At 54.4% G+C, this 21,717-nt stretch overlaps 1 protein-coding gene across 3 annotated transcripts in view; it reads left to right on the top strand.

The window, feature by feature from the left end:
- The first annotated feature begins 11,061 nt into the window (after nt 1–11,061).
- The window catches only part of Iqca1 (IQ motif containing with AAA domain 1), a 120,307-nt gene continuing 109,651 nt past the window's right edge, over nt 11,062–21,717 (top strand). For all 3 annotated transcript variants that reach the window (XM_042678810.1, XM_042678808.1, XM_042678809.1), the window contains exons 1-2: nt 11,062–11,140; nt 18,016–18,340. In XM_042678810.1, coding sequence (XP_042534744.1) covers nt 11,130–11,140; nt 18,016–18,340 — 336 coding nt within the window. In that variant the 5' untranslated portion in view covers nt 11,062–11,129. The remainder of the gene's footprint in view (nt 11,141–18,015; nt 18,341–21,717) is intronic.

Here is a 21,717-nt window from a genome sequence, read left to right as displayed (position 1 = left end):
CCCGTCAGCTTTCTGGGCTGATCTGCTGCGTTCTTGTCGTTGCTAAGCTTCGTTGAGCAGCTGTATTTTATTCCTTGCTGCAGTTCCTCAATCCTTCATTACACACACACACACACACACACACACACAGAGTTATATTTCATCTGTTTTGTAAGAGGAGAAGAGAGAAAGAAAAGGAGGAAGACGGAAGATAAAAAGGAAAAGGAGGGGCTGGGAAGGTGGCTCAGTGGTAGAGCGCTTGCCTTGCATGCCTGAGGCCCTGGGTTCGATTCCTCAGCACCACATAAGCAAAAAGAAAAAAGCCAGAAGTGGCGCTGTGGGCTCAAGTGGTAGAGCACTAGCCTTGAGCTGAAGAGCTGAGGGACAGCGTCTAGGCCCAGAGTTCAGGCCTCACAACTGGACCCCCCCCCAAAAAAGGGAAAAGACAAGGAGAAGGAGGGATAGGGAAAAGAACCGGAGGAGGAAGAGAAAAAGGAGGAGGAGCCTGAGAAGGGAAAGCATAAGAACTAGACCTCTTGGACAAGAGGCTAAGGCTGAAGGTAGGTCCGCAGCTGTGGAGACCATGGAATTTGTAGGATATAAGCACAGGCAGCTCTGGGATCCAGGGCTGGCTACCCACAGATGAATGAATGATGCTGACAGATGGAGGAAGTGATGGAGAGGCCTTCCGGATGGAGTCTGGATGGAGGTCAGCCCGACAGGACAGAACCCAGGTCTCCCCAGAAGACCAGAAATGGATCTGCGTCCTTTGGTGGCCTCTTTCCTCCCGGGGCCAGCGTGATTGGTCAGCCCACTCCCAAGGCCCGCCCCACAAGCTGCCCAGGGGCTTCCCTGAGCAGCCTTGGTCCAGGTGTTTGTGGGGTTATAGTTTCTGGTAGAGCAGAACCTCTTCCTACTTTGGAATGCTGGTTCCTTCCCTGGCTAGGAAAGTGGGCAGGGACTGTTGGGGAAGGAGGACAAAGGGGCGCCGGCCCCCTGGTGAGGCCCCTTCCATTGGGTAGAGCTGTGTGCACCACCTGGTGGCGGGCAGAGGCCCTGCGGCCTGAGTGGTGCCGGGCCATGTGGGCAGATGGGCAGTTGCCGCTGTTTAAGCACTGTTTCTGACGTCAGGGACACTCAGGTGCGCTTGGCTCAGGTGAACCAGGACTCTGATTTGGCCAGCTTCAGGTACAGCAGAGAACCATCTCAGGCCTCGCTGAATAGGTCAGGTCAGGCCTCCAGCCTGTGACCTTCCTTGGACACCAGACCATCGTGATTACTTCTAGGGCTTTGGAAAAGGAAGCAGCAGTCCCAAGTACTGCCATCTTGGGTTCTGGGAGATGAGCTGGCCGGGACCTTGGTTCTGACACGTGGCTGCACCTGAGCCAGCACTGGTGTCCTTTCTCTGGTGAAGGAGAAATGCAGCCCGAGGACAGCGGGGCAGGGCAGGTTCGCTGCACTCCAGCTGACGCTGAGCTGCTATCAGCAGACTCGATCAATGGATTACCTTTCGGGAGCACCATGATGTGGAGCCATAGAGGAGAAACTACAGGCTGGCTGAGACCCTGGCTGACTGGGAGAGCCCTGTGTGTCCCTGTGCAACATGGCAGCGGGTGACAGACCTGCCAGGAAGCACACCCACGCCAGGAGGAGCCCTGGCCGCCACCGTGTGAAGTCCCTGCACACCATCCTGGTGCTTTGTACGAGATGGTCTGGAGCTGCGGCTACCACAGCCAGGGCGCCCACACCTTGTGCTGACGAGGAACCTGCAGTGAGCAGGGCTTCCGGGGGGCAGGGGGTGCAAGCCTGAAACCCAGCAGGACTGTACCTGGGCCAGGTACAGCGGGGCATCCCCACGAAAGCAATGAGGAACGCATCTTCCTAAAGGACAAGTAATTGAGAACCACTTGTGTGGCTATTTTGTCTCACAGAAACCCAAAAGAATAACCGTTTTTACACAAACTGGCTAGGGGTGGCAGCACATATCTGAAGCCCAGATGTATGGGATGCAGACACAGGGAGATCTTAGTTTGAAGCAAGCTTGGCCAAAAAAAATTAGCAAGATTCCATTTCCACAAACAGGCCAGGTCTGTTGGCACATACCTTTAATCCCAAAGCAACAGTTAGAGGTCAGAGGTCTAAGGCTGACCCTGGGCAAAAACAAGAGACCCACTATGTAAAATGAACGAAAGCCAAAAAGGCTCATAAGGGTTTAGGTTGTTCCAAAATGCCACATTAACAGGTACAGAGGAAGACCCAAGGCATGGCTCACAAAGTAAGATGCCTATCTAGCAACTACAAGGCCCTAAGTTCAAGCCTCAGCACTACCTTTACAGATTAGCAACAGAAAGACAACGTTAGGGATAGGGTCTTGAAGCCAGACCACCTGTGGCTCGCACCAATCCCACGATGGTTCTGAGGAGGGTCATGACACGCAGGGCTTATCTTCTCTAGGCCCATCCCACGTTGTGTGAAATGGGGACAGAAATGGCCCCCCTCTCAGGAAGCGAAGAAGACCGAACAGATGAAAATATGCCCGGCTGCACACTGATCCTGGATGGCCTACACAGCTAATGGCTGGCCCTGCGAAGCCATAGCCTGCTGATCCTCCCGGAGTTCAGACCGCCTGCCGTCTCCCCTCTCCATGGACTGCTATGCTGCTCTTTTTTTTTTTTTTTTAAATCGGTCATGGGTCTTGAACTCTGGGCCTGGGTGCTGTCCCTGCGCTCTTCAGCTCAAGGCAAACACTCTATTACTGGAGCCCCAGCGCCACTTCGGGTTTTCTGGTGATTCATTGGAGATCACAGTCTAACAGACTTTCCTGCCCTGGCTGGCTTTGATCTGTGATCCTCAGGTCTCAGCCTCCTTAGTGGCTAGGATGACAGGCATGAGCCACTGGCTCCCACCTCCCACCCTGCTCTAACATCAAGAGTATCCTTTGCCTGTCCGGACTTCCTGGTGAAGCAGCTTGTTTTTGAGAAGGGCACATTCTATCATCTATACTGCTGTCTGCCAGCTCAGCCCTGCCTGGGGTCTCTCAGCTGCGTCTCTGCCTGGGAACACCAGTGAACCCTGGGAACTCTAGGCCAGGCCAGAATGGCAGCCAAATTTCCCAGCAGGCCATTCTCTCTGGAGTTCATCCTCCTGCTGCAGACCAATTATGACCATAAAGAGAAGTATTCGCCATCTTTGCTGAGGAGCTGGACATCTCAGGCAGCTCCTTGATGGTGCCAGGAAACTACTGTGACAATCAGCCCTGAGGCCCTTCACCTCTTGTTGGCATCTAAGGAGGTTGTAAGTCCTCCTGCTGGCTAAGCCAGTACACTTTGCACCTGTTAACATGCTAAATTATGCATATCATCCTTCCTTAGGGATTTCATATTTGGAAATATTCTTTTTTTGAGTCTTTTTTTATTGTGAAAATACTGTACAGAGGGGTTACAATTACATGAGCCTTGTAGCCTCCTCCTTTGTTTCCCCTTCCCATCCCTTCCCATACTCCCCCCCCCCCCAAAGTTGTAAAGTTCGTTTTCAACATAACGACTTGTACATCTCATTGTTGCAATGGGTCCACCTGTATTTAAACGATTTGTTTTTTCCTTTCCCCTCCACAAATTATACCAACATCAAATACAGTGAAAGCAGGGGTTATACCATGGGGGGAGGGACATACAAAGCAACAAAGAATTAATCTTATGTGTTAGAAACAAGTGCATGAAAGAAAAAAACATTTGAATACATATCTTAGGGTTCATTTCCCTAACATCAACTTATCTGAACTTTTCTGCTTGACTCAGACATATACTAGTTATTGCAAATAAGGGAAACCATGGGACCAATGTTTCTTTGGGCCTGGCTTACTTCACTTAGTATAATTTTTTCCAAGTCTTTCCATTTCCTAACAAATGGGGCAATGTCATTCTTTCTGATGGAGGCATAGAATTCCAATGTGTATATATACCACATTTTCTTGATCTATTCATCTATTGAGGGACATCTGGGTTGGTAAATAAGGCTGCAATAAACATAGTTGTGCTGGTAGCTTTAGTGTGGTCTTGTTTGTGAACATTTGGGTAAATGCTCAAAAGTGGGATTGCTGGGTCATAGGGGAGCCCTATGTGGAGTCTTTTGAGGAACCTCCATACTGCTTTCCAAAGTGGTTGAACAAGTTTACACTCCCACCAACAATGCAGTAAGGTTCCCTTCTGTCCACATCCCCTCCAGCATCTGTTGTTATTAGAGTTCTTGATTATAGCCATTCTAACTGGGGTGAGGTGGTATCTCAATGTTGTTTTGATTTGCATTTCTTTTATGGCTAGAGAGGTTGAGCATTTCTTCATGTGTCTATTGGCCATCCTTCTTTCCTCTTCAGAGAAGTTTCTCTTTAAGTCTTTCGCCCACTTATTTATTGGGCAGTTGTTTCTTTGAAGATTTGTTGTTGGGGGGTTTAATTTTTTTAGTTCCAGGTATATTTTAGATATGAGACCCTTGTCCACTGTACGGCTAGTGAAGATCTTCTCCCAATCTGTGGGCTTTCTATTGATCTTGCTAGCTATGTCCTTTGCCATGCAGAAGCTCTGCAATTTCATGCAATCCCATTTGTCCAACCTTTGATTTGTTGTGTTTCTAGGTCTCTATTAAGAAAATTTCGGCCTGTGCCAAGGAGACCTAAGGTTTCTCCTATTCCATCCTGTAATGTTTTCAGAATGTCTGCTTTGACTCCGAGGTCTTTGATCCATTTGGAGTTGATTCTGGTGCAGTGTGATATATAAGGATCTAGCTTTAGTTTCTCTACAAGTAGTTAACCAATTTTGCCAGCACCATTTACTGAAGAGGCTGTCTGTCTTCCATTCTATTGTTTTAGCTCCCTTATCGAAGATTAGATGTCTATAGGTCTGTAGGTTCATTTCTGGCTTTTCATTTCTATTCCATTGGTCCTGAGGTCTGTTCTTGTGCCAGTACCAAGCTGTTTTGATTACTATGGCTTTATAGTAGAGTTTGAATTTGGTATTGATATTCTTCCAGCACTGTTCTTTCTGTTGAGGATCGTTTTTGCTATTTGGGGCCTTTTATTGTTCCATATGAATTTTTGGATTTATTCTTCTATTTCCTTGAAGAATGAGGTTGGAATATTGATAGCCTTGGGAAGTATTGCCATTTTCACGAAGTTGGTCTTTCCAATCCAGGAGCATGGGAGTTTTTGCCACTTTCTAAGTTCTGTTTTGATTTCCTTTTCCAAGTTTTTAAAGTTTTCATCATAGAGGTCCTTCACTTCTTTGGTTAAGTTAATTCCTAGGTATTTTTTTTTTTTGTGGGGCTATTACGAATGGAGTTGCTTTCCTAATTTCAGCCACACTTTTCTCATTGTTGGCATACAGAAAAGCCATTGATTTTTGAGGGTTAATTTTATACCCTGCTATTTTGCCAAAGTTTTGAATCAGCTTGAGTAATTTGGGAGTGGAGTCTATGGGATTCTTTAAATACAAGATTATGTCATCTGCTAAGAGAGAGAGTTTTACTTCTTCTTTCCCTATTTGGATCCCCCTTATGTTTGCATCTTGTCTTATTGCTGTAGCTAGGCATTCTAATACTAGATTGAAGAGAAGTGGAGAGAGTGGACATCCTTGTCTCGTTCCTAAGTTAAGAGGAAATGGCTTCAGTTTTTCACCATTAAGTATAATGCTGGCTGTAGGTTTGCCATATACAGCCTTTATTGTATTGAGGAATGTTCCATGGATTCCTAATTTTTCCAGAACCTTCATCATGAAGGGGTGTTAGATCTTGTCAAATGCTTTTTCTGCATCTATTGAGATAACCATGTGGTTCTTATCCTTGCTCCTGTTGATGTGATGAATTATATTGATTTGTGTATATTGAACCAGCTTTGCATCCCTGAAATGAATCCTGTTTGATCGTGGTGTATGATTTTTTTGGATGAATTGTTGAAGTCGATTGGCCAAAATTTTGTTGAGAAGTTTTGCATCAATGTTCATCAAAGAAATGGATCTATAGTTCTCTTTCTGTGATGAGTCCCTGCCTGGTGGAAATAAATATTCTTAAGTCACAAATCCCTCCAATAACTTGTAAATAAACACTGCTTCCTCTGTACCAGACATCGGAAGTTACTGCAGGGATGCGGGCTGACCACCGACCCTTCCTCAATACTTCGCTCTGACACCCAATCATTCAAGATAGCTCCTAGTGTTGACTGGTCCATAGCAGTTTTTCTGAAACATGATAGGTTTTTGGTGTGCCAGTACTGGGGCTTGAACTCAGGGTCCTTCACTTCCACTTGATGTTTTCGCTCAAGGCTAACACTCTATCACCTGAGTTACACCTCTACTTCCAGCTTTTTTGCTGGTTAGCTGGAGATAAGAGCCTCATGGACTTGTCTGCCCGGGCTAGCTTTGAACTGCAATCCTAAGATCTCAGCCTCCTGAGTAGCTAGGATGACAGGCGTGAGCCACTGGTGCATGGCTATAATAAGAAATTTTGTTCTGCAAACTTAGTTCTTTATATCTCAGAAAATGTGCCTTATACTTCTGGGGGACCCCTAATATCAAAGTTTCTCTTAGGGAACACCACCCAAACCTCCTTCAGCTGCTGAGATGTGCCCATCTTTTCCCTCTACAATCACAATAATTGATGCACACTTTCCCACTAAGTCGGCAAGTGTGCCGAATGGTGCCTTAGTCCACCTCTTGGTCCTGAGCTACTAGAGGGTTTCATCTGTTCTCCTGAGCTGTGTAATCTCTCACGTCCCTTTGCTGTTGCGTATTCTCTGCCAGCTCAGATGTCACTACAGACTGCATGCATGGGGCCCTCATAAGGAATTTCTTCCCTGTATTTATTTGGTTGTATTTTCTTCTAGAAGTGTTTATCTGTCTTGGCCATGCTACAGTCTTGTCTGTGTGTGGGTTTAGCCTCTGTCCCGGGCTGCTGTTGTTTTGGGGCTGGATGCAGGGTACACCGCTTGTCTTATTCCCGTGTGTCTTCTATTTCTGTTCAAGGTTTTTCCTGGACGCCCTGCCACAGCATGAGGGAGTCTGTCGGCCTCCTCCGCCCTGGGCCGGCGGGGCTGGGGGCTGTGGAGACTCAGCCCTTCTTGTTGATGCCGGGCTGGGCCCGCTCCCGCCCTGGGAGGTGGGAAGGGGGAAGGGGAGGGGAGGGGGTATAAGGCACATTTTCTCCCTTCACTCCCGCATGGCTAGCTTGCCCCCGTGCACACGCACACAGGCACACGCACACGCACACTTCTCAGGCCCGGCCTTCCGCACGGACAGTAATTCCTGGTGCTTTGCCTGCCTGGTTTCTTTCCCTTCAGGGCCTGGGGCGGTGGGGCCGGGCTGGGGAGAAGCCCGAGTCCCCCATCGCGGGCGGCGTGGGAGGTGTCACACGATGGCATGGGAGGTGTCACACGATGGCGTGGGAGGTGTGACACGATGGCGTGGGAGGTGTGACACGATGGCGTGGGAGGTGACACGATGGCGTGGAGGTGTGACACGATCGCGTGGAGGTGTGACACGATGGCGTGGGAGGTGTGACACGATGGCGTGGGAGGTGTGACACGATGGCGTGGGAGGTGTGAAATGACGGCGTGGGAGGTGTGAAATGATGGCGTGGGAGGTGTCACACGATGGCGTGGGAGGTGACACAATGGCGTGGGAGGTGACACGATGGTGTGGAGGTCTGACACGATCGCGTGGAGGTGTGACACGATGGCGTGGGAGGTGTGAAATGACGGCGTGGGAGGTGTGAAATGACGGCGTGGGAGGTGTGAAATGACGGCGTGGGAGGTATCACGCAGTGGCGTGGGAGGTGTCACGCAACGGCAGGGGAGGTGTCACGCGACGGCGGGGGAGGTGTCATACGACGGCGTGGGAGGTGTGACGCGATGGCGTGGGGGGTGTGACGGGCGGCGTGGGAGGTGTGACGGCGGCGTGGGAGGTGTCATACGACGGCGTGGGAGGTGTGACGCGATGGCGTGGGGGGTGTGACGGGCGGCGTGGGAGGTGTGCCGGCGGCGTGGGAGGTGTGACGCGATGGTGTGGGAGGTGTGCCGGCGGCGTGGGAGGTGTGACGCGATGGCGTGGGGGGTGTGACGGGCGGCGTGGGAGGTGTGCCGGCGGCGTGGGAGGTGTGACGCGATGGTGTGGGAGGTGTGACGGCGGCGTGGGAGGTGTGACGGCGGCGTGGCAGGTGTGACGCAATGGCGTGGGAGGTGTGACGGCGGCGTGGCAGGTGTGACGGCGGCGTGGCAGGTGTGACGCAATGGCGTGGGAGGTGTGACGCAATGGCGTGGGAGGTGTGACGGGCGGCGGGGGAGGTGTGACGCGATGGTGTGGGAGGTGTGCCGGCGGCGTGGGAGGTGTGACGGGCGGCGTGGCAGGTGTGACGCGATGGTGTGGGAGGTGTGACGGCGGCGTGGGGGGTGTGATGGGTGGCGTGGGAGGTGTGCCGGCGGCGTGGGAGGTGTGACGGCGGGGTGGGGGGTGTGACGCAATGGCGTGGGAGGTGTGACGGGCGGCGTGGCAGGTGTGACGCAATGGCGTGGGAGGTGTGACGGCGGCGTGGGGGGTGTGACGGGCGGCGTGGGAGGTGTGCCGGCGGCGTGGGAGGTGTGACGGCGGCGTGGGAGGTGTGACGGCGGCGTGGGGGGGTGTGACGACGGCGTGGGGGGTGTGACGGCGGCGTGGCAGGTGTGACGGCGGCGTGGGGGGTGTGACGGCGGCGTGGGAGGTGTGACGACGGCGTGGGAGGTGTGACGGCGGCGTGGGGGGTGTGACGGCGGCGTGGGAGGTGTGACGGCGGCGTGGCAGGTGTGACGGCGGCGTGGGAGGTGTGACGGGCGGCGTGGCAGGTGTGATGCAATGGCGTGGGGGGGTGTGACGACGGCGTGGGGGGTGTGACGGCGGCGTGGCAGGTGTGACGGCGGCGTGGGGGGTGTGACGGCGGCGTGGGAGGTGTGACGACGGCGTGGGAGGTGTGACGGCGGCGTGGGGGGTGTGACGGCGGCGTGGGGGGTGTGACGGGCGGCGTGGGGGGTGTGACGGCGGCGTGGGAGGGGTGACGGCGGCGTGGGAGGTGTGACGGCGGCGTGGCAGGTGTGACGGCGGCGTGGGAGGTGTGACGGCGGCGTGGCAGGTGTGACGCAATGGCGTGGGAGGTGTGACGGGCGGCGTGGCAGGTGTGATGCAATGGCGTGGGAGGTGTGACGGCGGCGTGGGAGGTGTGACGGCGGCGTGGGGGGGTGTGACGACGGCGTGGGAGGTGTGACGGCGGCGTGGGGGGGTGTGACGGGCGGTGTGGGGGGTGTGACGGCGGCGTGGGAGGTGTGACGGCGGCGTGGGGGGTGTGACGGCGGCGTGGCAGGTGTGACGGCGGCGTGGCGGGTGTGACGGTGGCGTGGGAGGTGTGACGGCGGCGTGGGGGGTGTGACGCGATGGCGTGGGAGGTGTGACGCGATGGCGTGGGCGGTGTGACGCGATGGCGTGGGAGGTGTGACGGCGGCGTGGGAGGTGTGACGGCGGCGTGGGAGGTGTGACGCGATGGCGTGGGAGGTGTGACGCGATGGCGTGGGAGGTGTGACGCGATGGCGTGGGAGGTGTGACGGCGGCGTGGGAGGTGTGACGCGGCGGCGTGGGAGGTGTGACGGCGGCGTGGGAAGTGTGACGACGGCGTGGGAGGTGTGACGGCGGCGTGGGGGGTGTGACGCGATGGCGTGGGGGGTGTGACGGGCGGTGTGGGGGGTGTGACGCGATGGTGTGGGGGGTGTGACGGGCGGTGTGGGGGGTGTGACGGGCGGCGTGGGGGATGTGACGGGCGGCGTGGGGGGTGTGACGGGCGGTGTGGGGGGGTGTGACGGCGGCGTGGGGGGTGTGACGGCGGCGTGGGGGGTGTGACGGCGGCGTGGGGGGTGTGACGGCGGCGTGGGGGGTGTGACGATGGTGTGGGGGGGTGTGTGGCACCAGACATCAAGCAACCTCGGGAAGATGGAGCCTTAAGGACCTTTGGCCTCCAGGCGCCTTAGGCAGGAGCGGAGAGAGCCGCCTGTGCCAGGCCCGCGCCCGCCCCGGAGCCCCGGCACCCACCCCGCCCCGCCCCCGACCCCGCCCCGGAGCCCGACCCCCACCCCGCCCCGGAGCCCGACCCCGCCCCGGAGCCCCGGCCCCCGCCCCGGAGCCCGACCCCCACCTCGGAGCCGGACCCCCGCCCCGGAGCCCCGGCCCCCGCCCCGGAGCCAGACCCCCGCCCCGGAGCCGGACCTCCACCCCGCCCCGGAGCCCCGGCCCCGGCCCGGCCCCGACCCCCGCCCCGGAGCCCGACCCCCACCCCGGAGCCCGACCCCCGCCCCGGAGCCCCCGCCCCAGAGCCGGACCCCGGCCCCGGCCCCCGCTCCGACCCCCGCCCCGAAGCCCGGCCTGGAGCCCGACCCCGGCCCCGGCCCCCGCCCCGGAGCCCGACCCCGACCCCGGCCCCCGCCCCGACCCCCGCCCCGGAGCCCGACCCCGACCCCGGCCTCCACCCCGGAGCCCGCCCTGGAGCCCGACCCCGGCCCTGGAGCCCGCCCCGGAGCCCGCCCCGGCCCCCCCCCCCCCCCCGAGCCCGCTCAGGAGCCGGCGGCGCAGAGCGCTGCCTGGCGCGCGGAGGAAGGAAGGGCTGTGGCCCCTCTGCAGGTGGACAGACTGAAGCGGACACCAGGACGGACCTGGCCCGCCGCGCCCGCGGGAGCCGGGGCGGAGGGCGCGGAGCGCGCCGAGGGCGCCGAGGGCGCCGCGCGCTCAGCCCTGCTCGCCGGCCCCGCCCCCCGCGTCCCGCGCGGTTGCCACGGAAACCAGAGGCGGCTGCGCAGGCGCGAGGCGCGCCGGCACTGCGCAGGCGCCGCGTCCCGTTGCTAGGGCCGCATCCCGCCCCCCGGAGTGGCCCACGCGAGGTCCCGGAGCCTCGGGGCCTCTGTGCCTGCGCGCCCGCACTCACGCACCCGGCTGCCTTTTCCTGCCCACGTGAGAGGCTGTCCCTAGTGCCGGCCGAACCCTCAGGAGAACCCCCAAATCTGCGGTGCCCCTTCTGGTGCCCCCCCAGACGGCCACCCCTCGGAGGGTCAAGGAAGAGTTTCCCTGTGGGCGAAGGAAAGAGGGAAAGTAGCCACCATGTCGAACGCGTAAGTAATGCGCTACAGGTGGACAGGCCGAGCCCAAGGTGGCTGGCCCTCCCTCCCCTCTTCCTCCCCTCTTCCTCCCCTCCCCTCCTTTCCCCTCCCCTCCCATCCCCTCCTTTCCCCTCCCTTCCCCTCTCCTCCCCTCCCTTTCTCTCCTCTCCTTTCTCCTCCCCTCCCCACCCCTCCCTTTCCTTTCCCTCCCATCCCTTCCCCTCCCCTCCCCTCCCCTCCTTTCCCCTCCCTTCCTTTCCCCTCCCCTTCCTTCCCCTCCCCTTCCTTCCCCTCCCCTCTCCTCTTCTTCCCCTCCCTTCCCCTCCCCTCCCCTCTCCTCCTCCTCCCTCCCCTCCTTCTTTCTATGTTTCAGCAAATTCAGGGTGCCTGAGGATGGGCGTCCATTCCCTGTGAATAGGCTGCATTTAGCTCTGCTCCACCCCAGGAGGATGAGCTGTAGCCCTCCCTCTGCTCTGCCCCCTCCCTAGTACTGCTGCTGGAGAGGAAGCGGTGCTCCGGCCTCCCCAGTCATAAATGAGTTACTCCCAGCACCTGGGTCCTGGAGTTTGCAGAGTGCAGTTAAGGATCCTGAGATCCCCGGTCCCGTGGTGCTGAGGAGGCCGTCCTTGGCAGGACCCCACACTGCGGCCTTCTTCACAGCTACCTGTGGGGCACTGTGCTGTACTGCAGACGGCAGGGCTCTGATCTGAGTCCTTAAGGTCCAGCCACTCCTGCCCTCCTCACAGCGCATGCCCGGAAGGGCGCACCTGCTGCTGCTATTGCCCTTTTGTGGATGAGGAGCTGAGGTTCAGAGAGGGGCGGAGCTCACACAGCAAGCAGGTGGCCCCACCCTAGGTGGGCACTGCAACTCCACTCTGGCCAGGGGTTTGAGAAAACCAGAGCAGAGGCCTGGCAGCTCACCAGGCCTGGGACGTGGTGAGGACCAGGTGCTCAATGTGGAAGCTGCGGTGTGAAGAACCTGTAGAGATGAAGGACTTGGCTTCAAAGGTCTGTGTATGAAACGTGAGCTTAAGAATGCAGTCAGGAGCGATACAGAGTGAGTGTGGGCAAGAGGACGGGCTAGAACTCACCTTGAATCACCACGGGGTGAATGATGCACAGAAGAGCAGGCACCAGCCATGGAATCAGACCAAAATCAAGGTGGTGTCATGCCATGGCAGCCAGGTGGCAAAGAGGCGCTTCTAGAACAAGGGTGTGTCAGACGCTCCCCAATACTGCTAGATGGCACTGGAGGAGAAGCTGGAACTGAATGCTGGTTTTACAAGCTCCCTGCCCAGCAAGACCTTGACACACAACAGTCGCTGAGAACGTGGGGTGGTGGATGGGAGGATTTACCCGAGAGAGCAGGAGAGCGTGAGTGTGGGAGTTTGTCTGCCAAGGACAGGACATGTGGCAGTGCTGGTGGCAGAGGACATGGAGGCCAGGGGTTTCTAGTTCCAGGAAACAAGAGTATGTCTGTTTGCTGAAGGGAATGGCCTGAGTTGGGGAATCAAGACAATGTAGGAAGGGGGGTGCTGCCTTTAAGAGTCTGGGGCTGGAGGTTGATGAGGGAGCTCAGGACCAGATGAGCAGGCGAAGTAAAGCGGCTGTTCTTGGAGAGACTCCCTGGGGTCCAGGAAGATGGCGATGGGTGGTAGACAACAGTGCAAAACCAGAGCTGCTGGGGACCCTGGCCCTACCCCCGGGGAAGGGGTGAGGGGGGAGCCCCAAATGGGGAGCAAGAAGGAGGAGGGGGATCTGGAGAGAATCCCCCTTCTGCCACACTCAGATTTCCAGAGGAATCGTCTAGCCCTTCCCTCTCCACACCCCAGAGGCAAGAGACACGACACGTAAAGCCGTGGAACTCACTCACTGGTCTTTCCCACAATGCCTTACCACCGCCTGACTTCAGAGTCCACCCCATTTCCAGGCCACATGTCCAAGTCTGAAACAAATCTTACAGTTCTAAAACAGTCTCACAGAGGAGATTCAGCTTTCCTTTCCAAGGTGCAGGGAAGATCCTGGGAGCACCTGTTTCTCTGCCCCTACAGTAACCTCCAGGTGTCATTACCCAGACTGGCCACATGCAAAGCAAGGGGGCCTGCTGGCCAGGGAGCAGCTGCCTGAGCTGAGCTGCCCTGGACAGGGACTGCCTTAAAGTACCGTACCTCCACTGGTACAAAGCCACCCGATGACCGGGAAGTGGGAGCATCCTGCCACACAAAACTCCGGGCAAATCGGAAAGCTCCCGTGTGCATCCACTGGTGGTGGGCGAGCACCATGCAGCATGGCCACACGGGGAGGCGCTCTTAGAACAAAAATAAAGGAACGGCTGGTTCATGCTGCACCTCGGATGAGCTCAGAACACCTCCGAAAGGAGCTGATGACAAGAGACTCCCTGACTCTCACTTATAGCACTTACAGCACCTGGGGATTCACACGCACTAGGAAGCTGTACTGTGAGTGGTGACTGTTGATCTGCTGTGGTCCGATCCTTTCCCAGGAGGCAGAGCAAGGCCCGTCAGGCCTGACACCGCCAGGAACACAGCTGCCATTCGGCCATACGTGGGCCATGTTAAGTGTCTTCTTACTTACAGGCAATACAATTTACCAGCCTAGCGCCCCATCAGAAACTAAGGCGTGGAGGCATGTGAAGTGTCTGCAACAGGTGAACAGAGGCAGACATGAGATGAGGCGTTGCCAGAGCCGAGGAAGGACTGTTTAATGAGCGTGGCTTCTTTTGAGGTGATGAAGATGTTCTCAACTAGATGCCTATGATAGTAGCAGGTGCTCTGAACACTCCAGCTCACTGGCTGTGCACTTGCGCCTGTGGTGGTGTGTGAATTCCATCTCCCTGACACCCTGGGAAGCCCAAGTCCATCTCGCCACATCTGCCTCATGGTTCAGGCAAGATGCATGCAGAGCAGCCCACTGGGAAGCAAGGTGCACGGAGCCACTGGGCCCCCCAGGGGGTGAGAGTGCCACAGACAGGCAGGCAAGGAGCGGAGGCCAGGTCCCGTCAGTCCAGCAAGTGACGGCCGGGTGACTGAGGACCCTGCATACAGATGAAGCAACATGGCCGGGCGCCGGTGGCTCACGCCTGTCATCCTAGCTACCCAGGAGGCTGAGATCTGAGGATCACCGTTCAAAGCCAGCCTGGGCAGGAAAGTCTGTGAGATTCTTATCTCCAATAAAACACCAGAAAACAGGAAGTGGCACTGTGGCTCAAGTGGTAGAGCTCTAGCTTTGAGCTGAAGAGCTGAGGGACAGCACCCAGGCCCAGAGTTCAAGCCCCAGGACCAACAACAAGAAAAAAAGAGGCAACATGTAGGAGGGCAGGGCAGCCGGGGACAATATGTAAGGGACAGGCCTGACAACAGAAATGGCACCGCCCTCCAGGACTGAGGATCGTGTGCCCATATAGCTACTCGCTCTCATCAGCCAACAACCTTGGCTTGATCTCTCCAGACAGAGGACCCCGAAAGACAGAGGGTGAGAAAGGGAGTGGCGACAGCTCAAGCCACCCAGAGGATCTTTGGCCGAAAGTTTCAGGTAGGCATCATGGCCCTGGCATTGGGTGCGCCCCGCTGCTTTGACTCTGGCTTAAGCCGACGCCCTCCACAAAGCTACCCTGGCCGTCTCTCCCTGTCAGCGCACGGGGCAGCTTGAGAACACCCTGAGTGGAAGAAGCGTTCTCCTTATTCTGGGGTTTGGGTCTTTGTGAGATCTGACTCCCACCTGCACCCACACGGGGGCACACAGACATACATACATGTAGATGTGTAGTACGCGCCGGCATGCACGCGCACGTATGTGTGCGCACACACACGTGGTGGTACTAGGGCTTGCACTAAGGACCTGTACAGGCAAGTGCTCCCCACTTGAACCACACTGATAGTCCCTAGTCCTCTTTGCCTTGGTTACTTTTTGGATGGGGTCTCACGCTTGGCCCAGGACTAGCTCCACAGCGTGACCCCCCCTTCTGAGGGTGGTGTACCACCATGCCAGCCTTATTGATTAAGATGGGGTCCTGCTAATATTTTGCCAGGCTGGTCTCAAACTTTCTTCCCAGTCTCAACATCCCAGGTAGCTAGGCTTATAGGCATAAGCCACTCTGCCCACCTTTATTCTTAGGGCCTCCGCACTGCTCTGCCACTTGAGTGACATTTCTACTTCTACCTTTTTGCTGGTTAACCGGAGATAAAGCCTCACAGATCTCTCTGCCTGGGCTGGCTCCAAACTGAGGGCCTCAGACCTCAGCCTCCTGAGTAATTGAATGTTGGTGTGAGCTCCCAGCACCGACAGAAGCTGCTTTTGTTGTTCTTGCTGGTTTGGGGGATAGTTGTCTGTTCCTGGCTAGTCACAGTGGCCATTATCAACTAGTTCACACAGAGTTCAACACTCCAGGTTCTGGCTTTCCGGCCATTACCTTCTCTTTCCTGATTGCTCGCACACCAGCAGTATCTTCTGGATGGTGCTGCACCTGCAGAAGCATGGTGCTTAGGCTGCTCAGTGAGGGGCCAGGGAGGGAAGAAGAGTTGTGTTTCCAAAGAAAAGTATTCTCTTTAAGTAATTGTACAAAGGAGGTGCCAGTTAACGAAGCGGTGTGTGAACACAATGGATTGTGATCAGTGTCTTCCTCCTTCAACGCTCTCGCCCCTGCTTTTGTCCCACCCCTCCCCTTACTTTTCTTAATTTTGTGGTGTACACAATGAATTCTTGACTGCGTCCCCCTCCCTCCTCCACGCATTTCCCCCTCTCCCCCAGCTTCACCCCCTCTTGCCTGGACCCCTTTCCTGCTCCTTATTTTGTTGGGCTTTGTCCTCTCTTTCTGGAAGAGCGCCCTGTTTGAGCTGTCCCTGGAGTTTATGGTCTCCCTCAGTTGTGGTCGACAGAGGGCGCCTGTAAATCTGTAAGTGAATGCTTTGGGTGGTGTGCAGGTGGTCACAAATGAGTTAGCTGAGGCGTATGGACTCTAGGAGGGAGAGTTTGGCCGTTCGGGTCCCTTGGTCATTGTCCCTTGCAGTACCATCACATCTGGGCTGTGACTTTTGTGCTTTGTTCCTGATGAACAGAAAAGAGGTAGAATTTGGTGGCGAGAGCACAAGCTCTGCAGATGGGCTGCTGGGGCACAGATCCTGCCCTAATGCCTTACAAGTTGGGCAACAACTTCCTTGGACCTCAGTCCCCCTTCTATAAGCCACCTAAAACTGAATCCACCTCAGAGGGTCTTGTGAAGATTCGTGCACTACTAAGTAAAGCGCTCCCGAGAGTGGCTGAAGGTATATTAGTCATGGTCATTGTCATCATCATCATCGTCATCTGTCTTTACCTCCACTTCCCCCTGACTGCAGCTCACAAGAGCTAAGAGGACACCTGTGCATCTGACAGACTCTATCAGGAGAATCTCAGAGATCAGGAATGGAGGCAGACATGGAGCATGGGCTCACTGGGAGAGGGGGAGCCCTGGAACTCCCAATAAGGCTGAAAATGGAAGATTCGCTATAGATCCACGTTGAGGCTGAGACCACTGACCTCTTACACAGCCTGGTCAGCAGGTGGCCACGCCACTCCTGCTCAGGAGAAGATGGCGTGCGTGGGAAGTCAGGCGGCCAGGCACAGGAAGCCTGGGGAGAGCCACCAGACTGGCGGCCAAGTGACACAGGAGAGCCCTGGGCCTCTCGGTCAGAGCTTAGGGCCACCGTCTCCCTTAGCACAGGAAATGACCTTCGAAACGCAGTGGAAACGCAGTGGTCAGAGTCTGGCAGCTCAACTCTACAGTTAGCCCCTGCCCGGACACATGGAACATGGCAGCTCTGCCTTTGGTCCTGGATCTCAACTGTGACAGAGCCAGTGGGCAGTGCCCACTGTGAAGGTGTTGGTCAGGGTCCTGGCAGGACAGGGTGCAGCAGTCAGGAAATTCAGCAAAGGATGGGGGTGCCTTCAGGCCACCAGGGAGGGGGTGGCAGAGGACTGAACCTCACACGCTGTTCCTGCTCTCCTGAGCAACGCCTGGCTCTGCACACTCAACCCACTGGGATGCGGCGGTGAGCCCAGCAAGGCAGGATGCGGGGGCAGACCCCCCCCCCCGGGCCTCCGTGGGACCTGGCTCCTTGCACTGTGCCACCATCTGGGGAGAAGAGCTGACACCCTCAGCTGGAGCTCACTCGTGCCCTTGTCGCGTGGGGAGTCGGCAGTGGTGCACAATGATGAGTTTCTCTAGGATATAATTGTTTATTCATAGAGTATGCGCATGTGAGACGTTATCTGATAATGTTAAAGTACTGTCAAAAATGGTAGTTCCAATTTAAATCACCACTGGTATCTATAAACAAATCAGTTATGTATTCTGCCCAGAATTTACTTCATTGTGTATAGGAGTATAATACTGGCTTTATAGGTATGGTGAGGAACAATTGTATCATTTAGGAAGATAGTTTTTAAAGCTACGTTATCATTGTTGTTATTGTTTTCGGCGCTGGTACTGGGGCTTGAACTCAGGGCCTGGGAACTGTCTTTAAGTTTTCACTCAAGGCTCTGCTGTACCACTCAAGCCTTATCTCCACTCCCAGATTTTTGATGGCTAATTGGAGATAAGAGTCTCAAAGTCTTTCCTGCCTGGGCTGGCTTCAAACCTCAAGATCCTTAGATGTCAGCCTCCTGAGTAGTTAGGATTACAAGCAGCACCCAGCTATTTATTTGTTAATAATACCAGTGGTCAGTTCAAAGCACAGGATGCTAATGAGCTAAGGAATGTCAGCAGACCTTGCAGTGTTGTAGCTCACCCTGGACTGTATATTCTATTTTATGATGCCAGTGCTCAACATGTGTGCCTGGCATGGTTAATTTTATTTGCTAAGTTGTTTGAACTCTGTGTCTTCCCTCAGAATGTACAATAAAATGTGGTACCAGACCCAAGAAGCCCTCAACTCTTTGCTTGATAAAGAGTCTCAGAAGATGATAGAGCCACCGAAAAATAAAGTCTTCATCTTCCAAATGTTGGCCACCTTCTACATAAAGTACGTACAGATCTTCCGAAACCTGGAGAACGTCTATGACCAGATAGTCCACCCGCAGAAACGAATACTGATCCGGAAGATTCTGGATGGAGTGATGGGTCGCATTCTGGAGCTGAAGAATGAGATGGTAGAATTGGAATTGACTGAGTTCCATTATTTTGATGATATTTTACAGGACCTAAAGTTGGCTCCGGTGAGTACTGGGGCAGCCCAACTCCCTTCATTCCTTTCTGTCATACACAAGACAGACAGGCCGGCATCCAGTGCTCTACAGACTTCACAGACACATCCACTGACAACTTGTTCAGTAAAGATCTAAACATTGCTGTTAAATCATACTCCCCTTAAATATCCTTTCCTTTTCCACCAAGAGAAAGGTTTGGCCTGGTCCGTGGGCCTCTTAGGCATCAAGGTTTGGAATGAGCTGCTGGCACCTGCCAGGGCTGTTGTAATGGTGCAGATTGACCATATCATGAATGCCCCCACAGCACGGTGCCTGCTGGCTTCCAGACCACGCCCTTCTCGCTAGTCTGCTCTCCCCTCTCGCCTCCTAGAACAAAGCCTCTATGCCTAGCAGGTGCATCTTCTCCTTTGCCTTGGGTCAGTGTTGGCTCAGTGGATTTGTAGTTATGGACTTTGCACCTTAAATACCAAATAAAAGGGCTCCTCCTCCCAAAAAGCCCTCCTTTCTGGCATCTGGTGACTGCCACACCTTCCTGTGATCACTACCCTTGTCTCCTTTGCTGCTGAGATTTTTTCTGATGCTCAGCGTGACTGAGCCTGCCTGAGGCTGCCTGGGGGCACAGGGCACCTCACTTCTGAGGACTGGAATTCCAGAGGACCCTGTCCCCAGAATAAAACGAAAAGGAGAAAAGGTTTTGTTTTTACGTGGAGTCTCAGATTTCCTCATTCTGAAGATATTTTGGCTCTCATAGAAGTTACATGTCCATCTGGGATGGACTCTTACGGTATTGTTCTTTGATATTAATCAGCATACGCTAAAGGAGGAGCTGAAATGGTGGACAGAGACATTGCAGCTCATTCCAAAGCCTGCGTGTTTGTTGCTGCCATGCACAACACCATGAATTACATCACCGAAGTATTTAGTCAGGTGTGTTTTACTCACACATGTGATAATAGGAGGAACCTAGGTAGGATAAATGTAAAACTAATATTTATTCAAGGGTACTCCTAAACTTAATTAGCAGAGCAATATTGTATCTATAAATCAAATTTCAAGGGTATTAAATGATCCCTGATGGTGAGGCCTAGTGAGTGTGTGGGGTTCTGTGCACTGCGCCCCTTCCTCTTTGCCCTCGCTGTTCCCATCACCTCGGCTGGCCCCTCTGCTTCGACTGCTCAGCTTCCTGCTGGCAGGGCTGCTGCTGCCTGGGTGAAGGCCCCGAGCACTGCAGGCTGACAATGGGCAGAGGTGTGTCCAGAAGCCCTTGTTGAGGGACGTACAGGGGACCATGCACTGAGCACTCCACCCACCCTCGCTGAAAACTGACCAAACCGGATGGTGTCACTGAAGCCTCGGAGGCCTGGGCTTTGCCTTCAGGATACTGGCCAGGCTGACACATGTGAAGCAGGCCCAGAACTTCTGCCCTTAAGGATGGACCCAACCAGACCAACTAACGTCCTCTGTGATGAGGTCTCCTGGGCATTGTCCACGTGGCCCTCAGCCCTTTGCCCACTTGCTGGCCAGCACCAGCTGTTTCCAAGTAAGACCCCGGGTCTGCACTGCTGTGGTGACCAGGCAGGGCCACCCGTGTGGCTGTTCCATCCTTCCCAGGTAGATTCTGAAACTAAGATCCAGGGAGCAAGACCAGCTCTGCCCCAGGGTCTACACTGTGGTCTCCTTAACTGGCAAGTGGTTGGCACCTGGCTAACACAAAGACTTCATTCTTCAGAGTAGAGAGGGAGAGAAAGAGAGGAAAGACAAAACAGATTAAACAAGAGAAGCAGACGCAAATGAACAGCCTTAAAGCCATCTTCATCCTTCCCTACCAGTGAGGTCCCCTTTGGTGCAGACTAGCCCGAAAAGTGCTCAGGTCACCTGCCCCAGTGGGTCTTCCTAATGCTGAAGCAAGTGGAGGGAGACAGACGTCTCTGCCACCAGGAGTTTCCTGGCTCCCAGTCCTCAGGGGATGGGATGCTCTGGGTGTCCTAATGGGCACCTCTCCCCGCCACCCCTTTCTCCATCACTCTGTCTTCTTGCCAATAGGGGGCAAGCAGTAAAGTATGTGTAGTAAATTCAAGGCCCTAAGTCCAAACCCCAATACTGACCAAAAAAAAAAAAGAAGAGAAGAGAGAGGGAGACACGGCGGGGGGGTGGGGGGGGGGAGGGAGTCAGAGAGGAGAGAGGAGGGGAAGGGAGGAGATGAAGGAGGGAAGGAAGGAAGGAGATAAGGAAGGAAGGGAGGGAGGGAGGGAAAGAAGGAGGGAAAGGAGGGAGGGAGGGGAGAATAAGAGAAGGGAAGGAAAGGGACAGGGTTGGCAAAAACAACTGTTAACCATGCTTCTTGGTAAACAGCATCGCAGCATCAGTAGGAGTGTAATCACCCACTCTGGATGCAGGCACGTTTGCTCACTGGACCCTGGAAACTTTCTCTCATATACCCCAAAACCCATTAGCCTAAAAAAAAAGATTTGGAATCCCAAAACTACTACCACCTCCCAGAAGTTCTAAGGATACTGTCCCCCTAGGTCTAGAAATGACACTACTTCATGCTTCAGTGTTTGCCTAGGAGACTTCCTGTCCAGATTTCCCTGAAGTGGACAAAGGGAAGCTGACCTAGAAGCCAAAACTTTCACATCCACAGTTGACTGGTCCACTGGAAGCATGTCTAATAGTGTCCAGAATAATATTTCTTCATGGGCCTACCATACCCTTAAATGCAATTCTTCCCTCCTGATTTTTGAACTTAGACTGATAAATATGTGTTTCCTTTCTAGGCATTTGAAATTATCTGCAACACGTGTGGGTGGGGAATGGTTGTTTATATTTGTTAGGCAACAATCAAGTTTCCTAATAAAGCCAGTTAATTTTGTGGATAACTTTTATAATGTGATAAATTTGGTTAAAAATGATCCCAGATAATTAAAACCTATGTGACCATTTATATCCACATGAGTTGGTGGTACTTGTGATAAATTATTTAATTCAAAGATTCTTTGCTATCCTTTTTTGTATCATTATTTTAGATGGGTTGAGGAAACACTGTTTCCTCAAGAAGTTCATGAAATAATTGTGAGTTAATTAAGGCTTTATTGATTTGAATTCCTGAAGTTTTACTACAAAACCAAGAGTGTAATAATGGTTTTCTTTGTGGTGATCTGGGTCTTATTGGCTGTAATAAGTTCTCTGCCCACCATGGGCCCTGTCATTATGGTATGTTTTTTTTCTTTTTTTTTTCTGCTTACGTGGTTCTGAGGAATCGAAGCCAGGGCCTCATGCTTGCAAAGCAAAACACTCAACCACTGAGCCACCTTCCCAGCCCTATGATATGTTTTAAATGGTTTTGAATCCTGAAATTATGACTGAGATGTTGTTTTGCTTGTTCTTTC

Source organism: Dipodomys spectabilis, unplaced genomic scaffold (genome assembly GCF_019054845.1).
Source record: "Dipodomys spectabilis isolate Male_0828 unplaced genomic scaffold, ASM1905484v1 ptg000049l, whole genome shotgun sequence".
Classification (NCBI taxonomy): Eukaryota; Metazoa; Chordata; class Mammalia; order Rodentia; family Heteromyidae; genus Dipodomys; species Dipodomys spectabilis.
The sequence above is the reverse complement of the archived record's forward strand: the minus strand, read 5'-3'. Positions and strand labels throughout refer to the sequence as shown.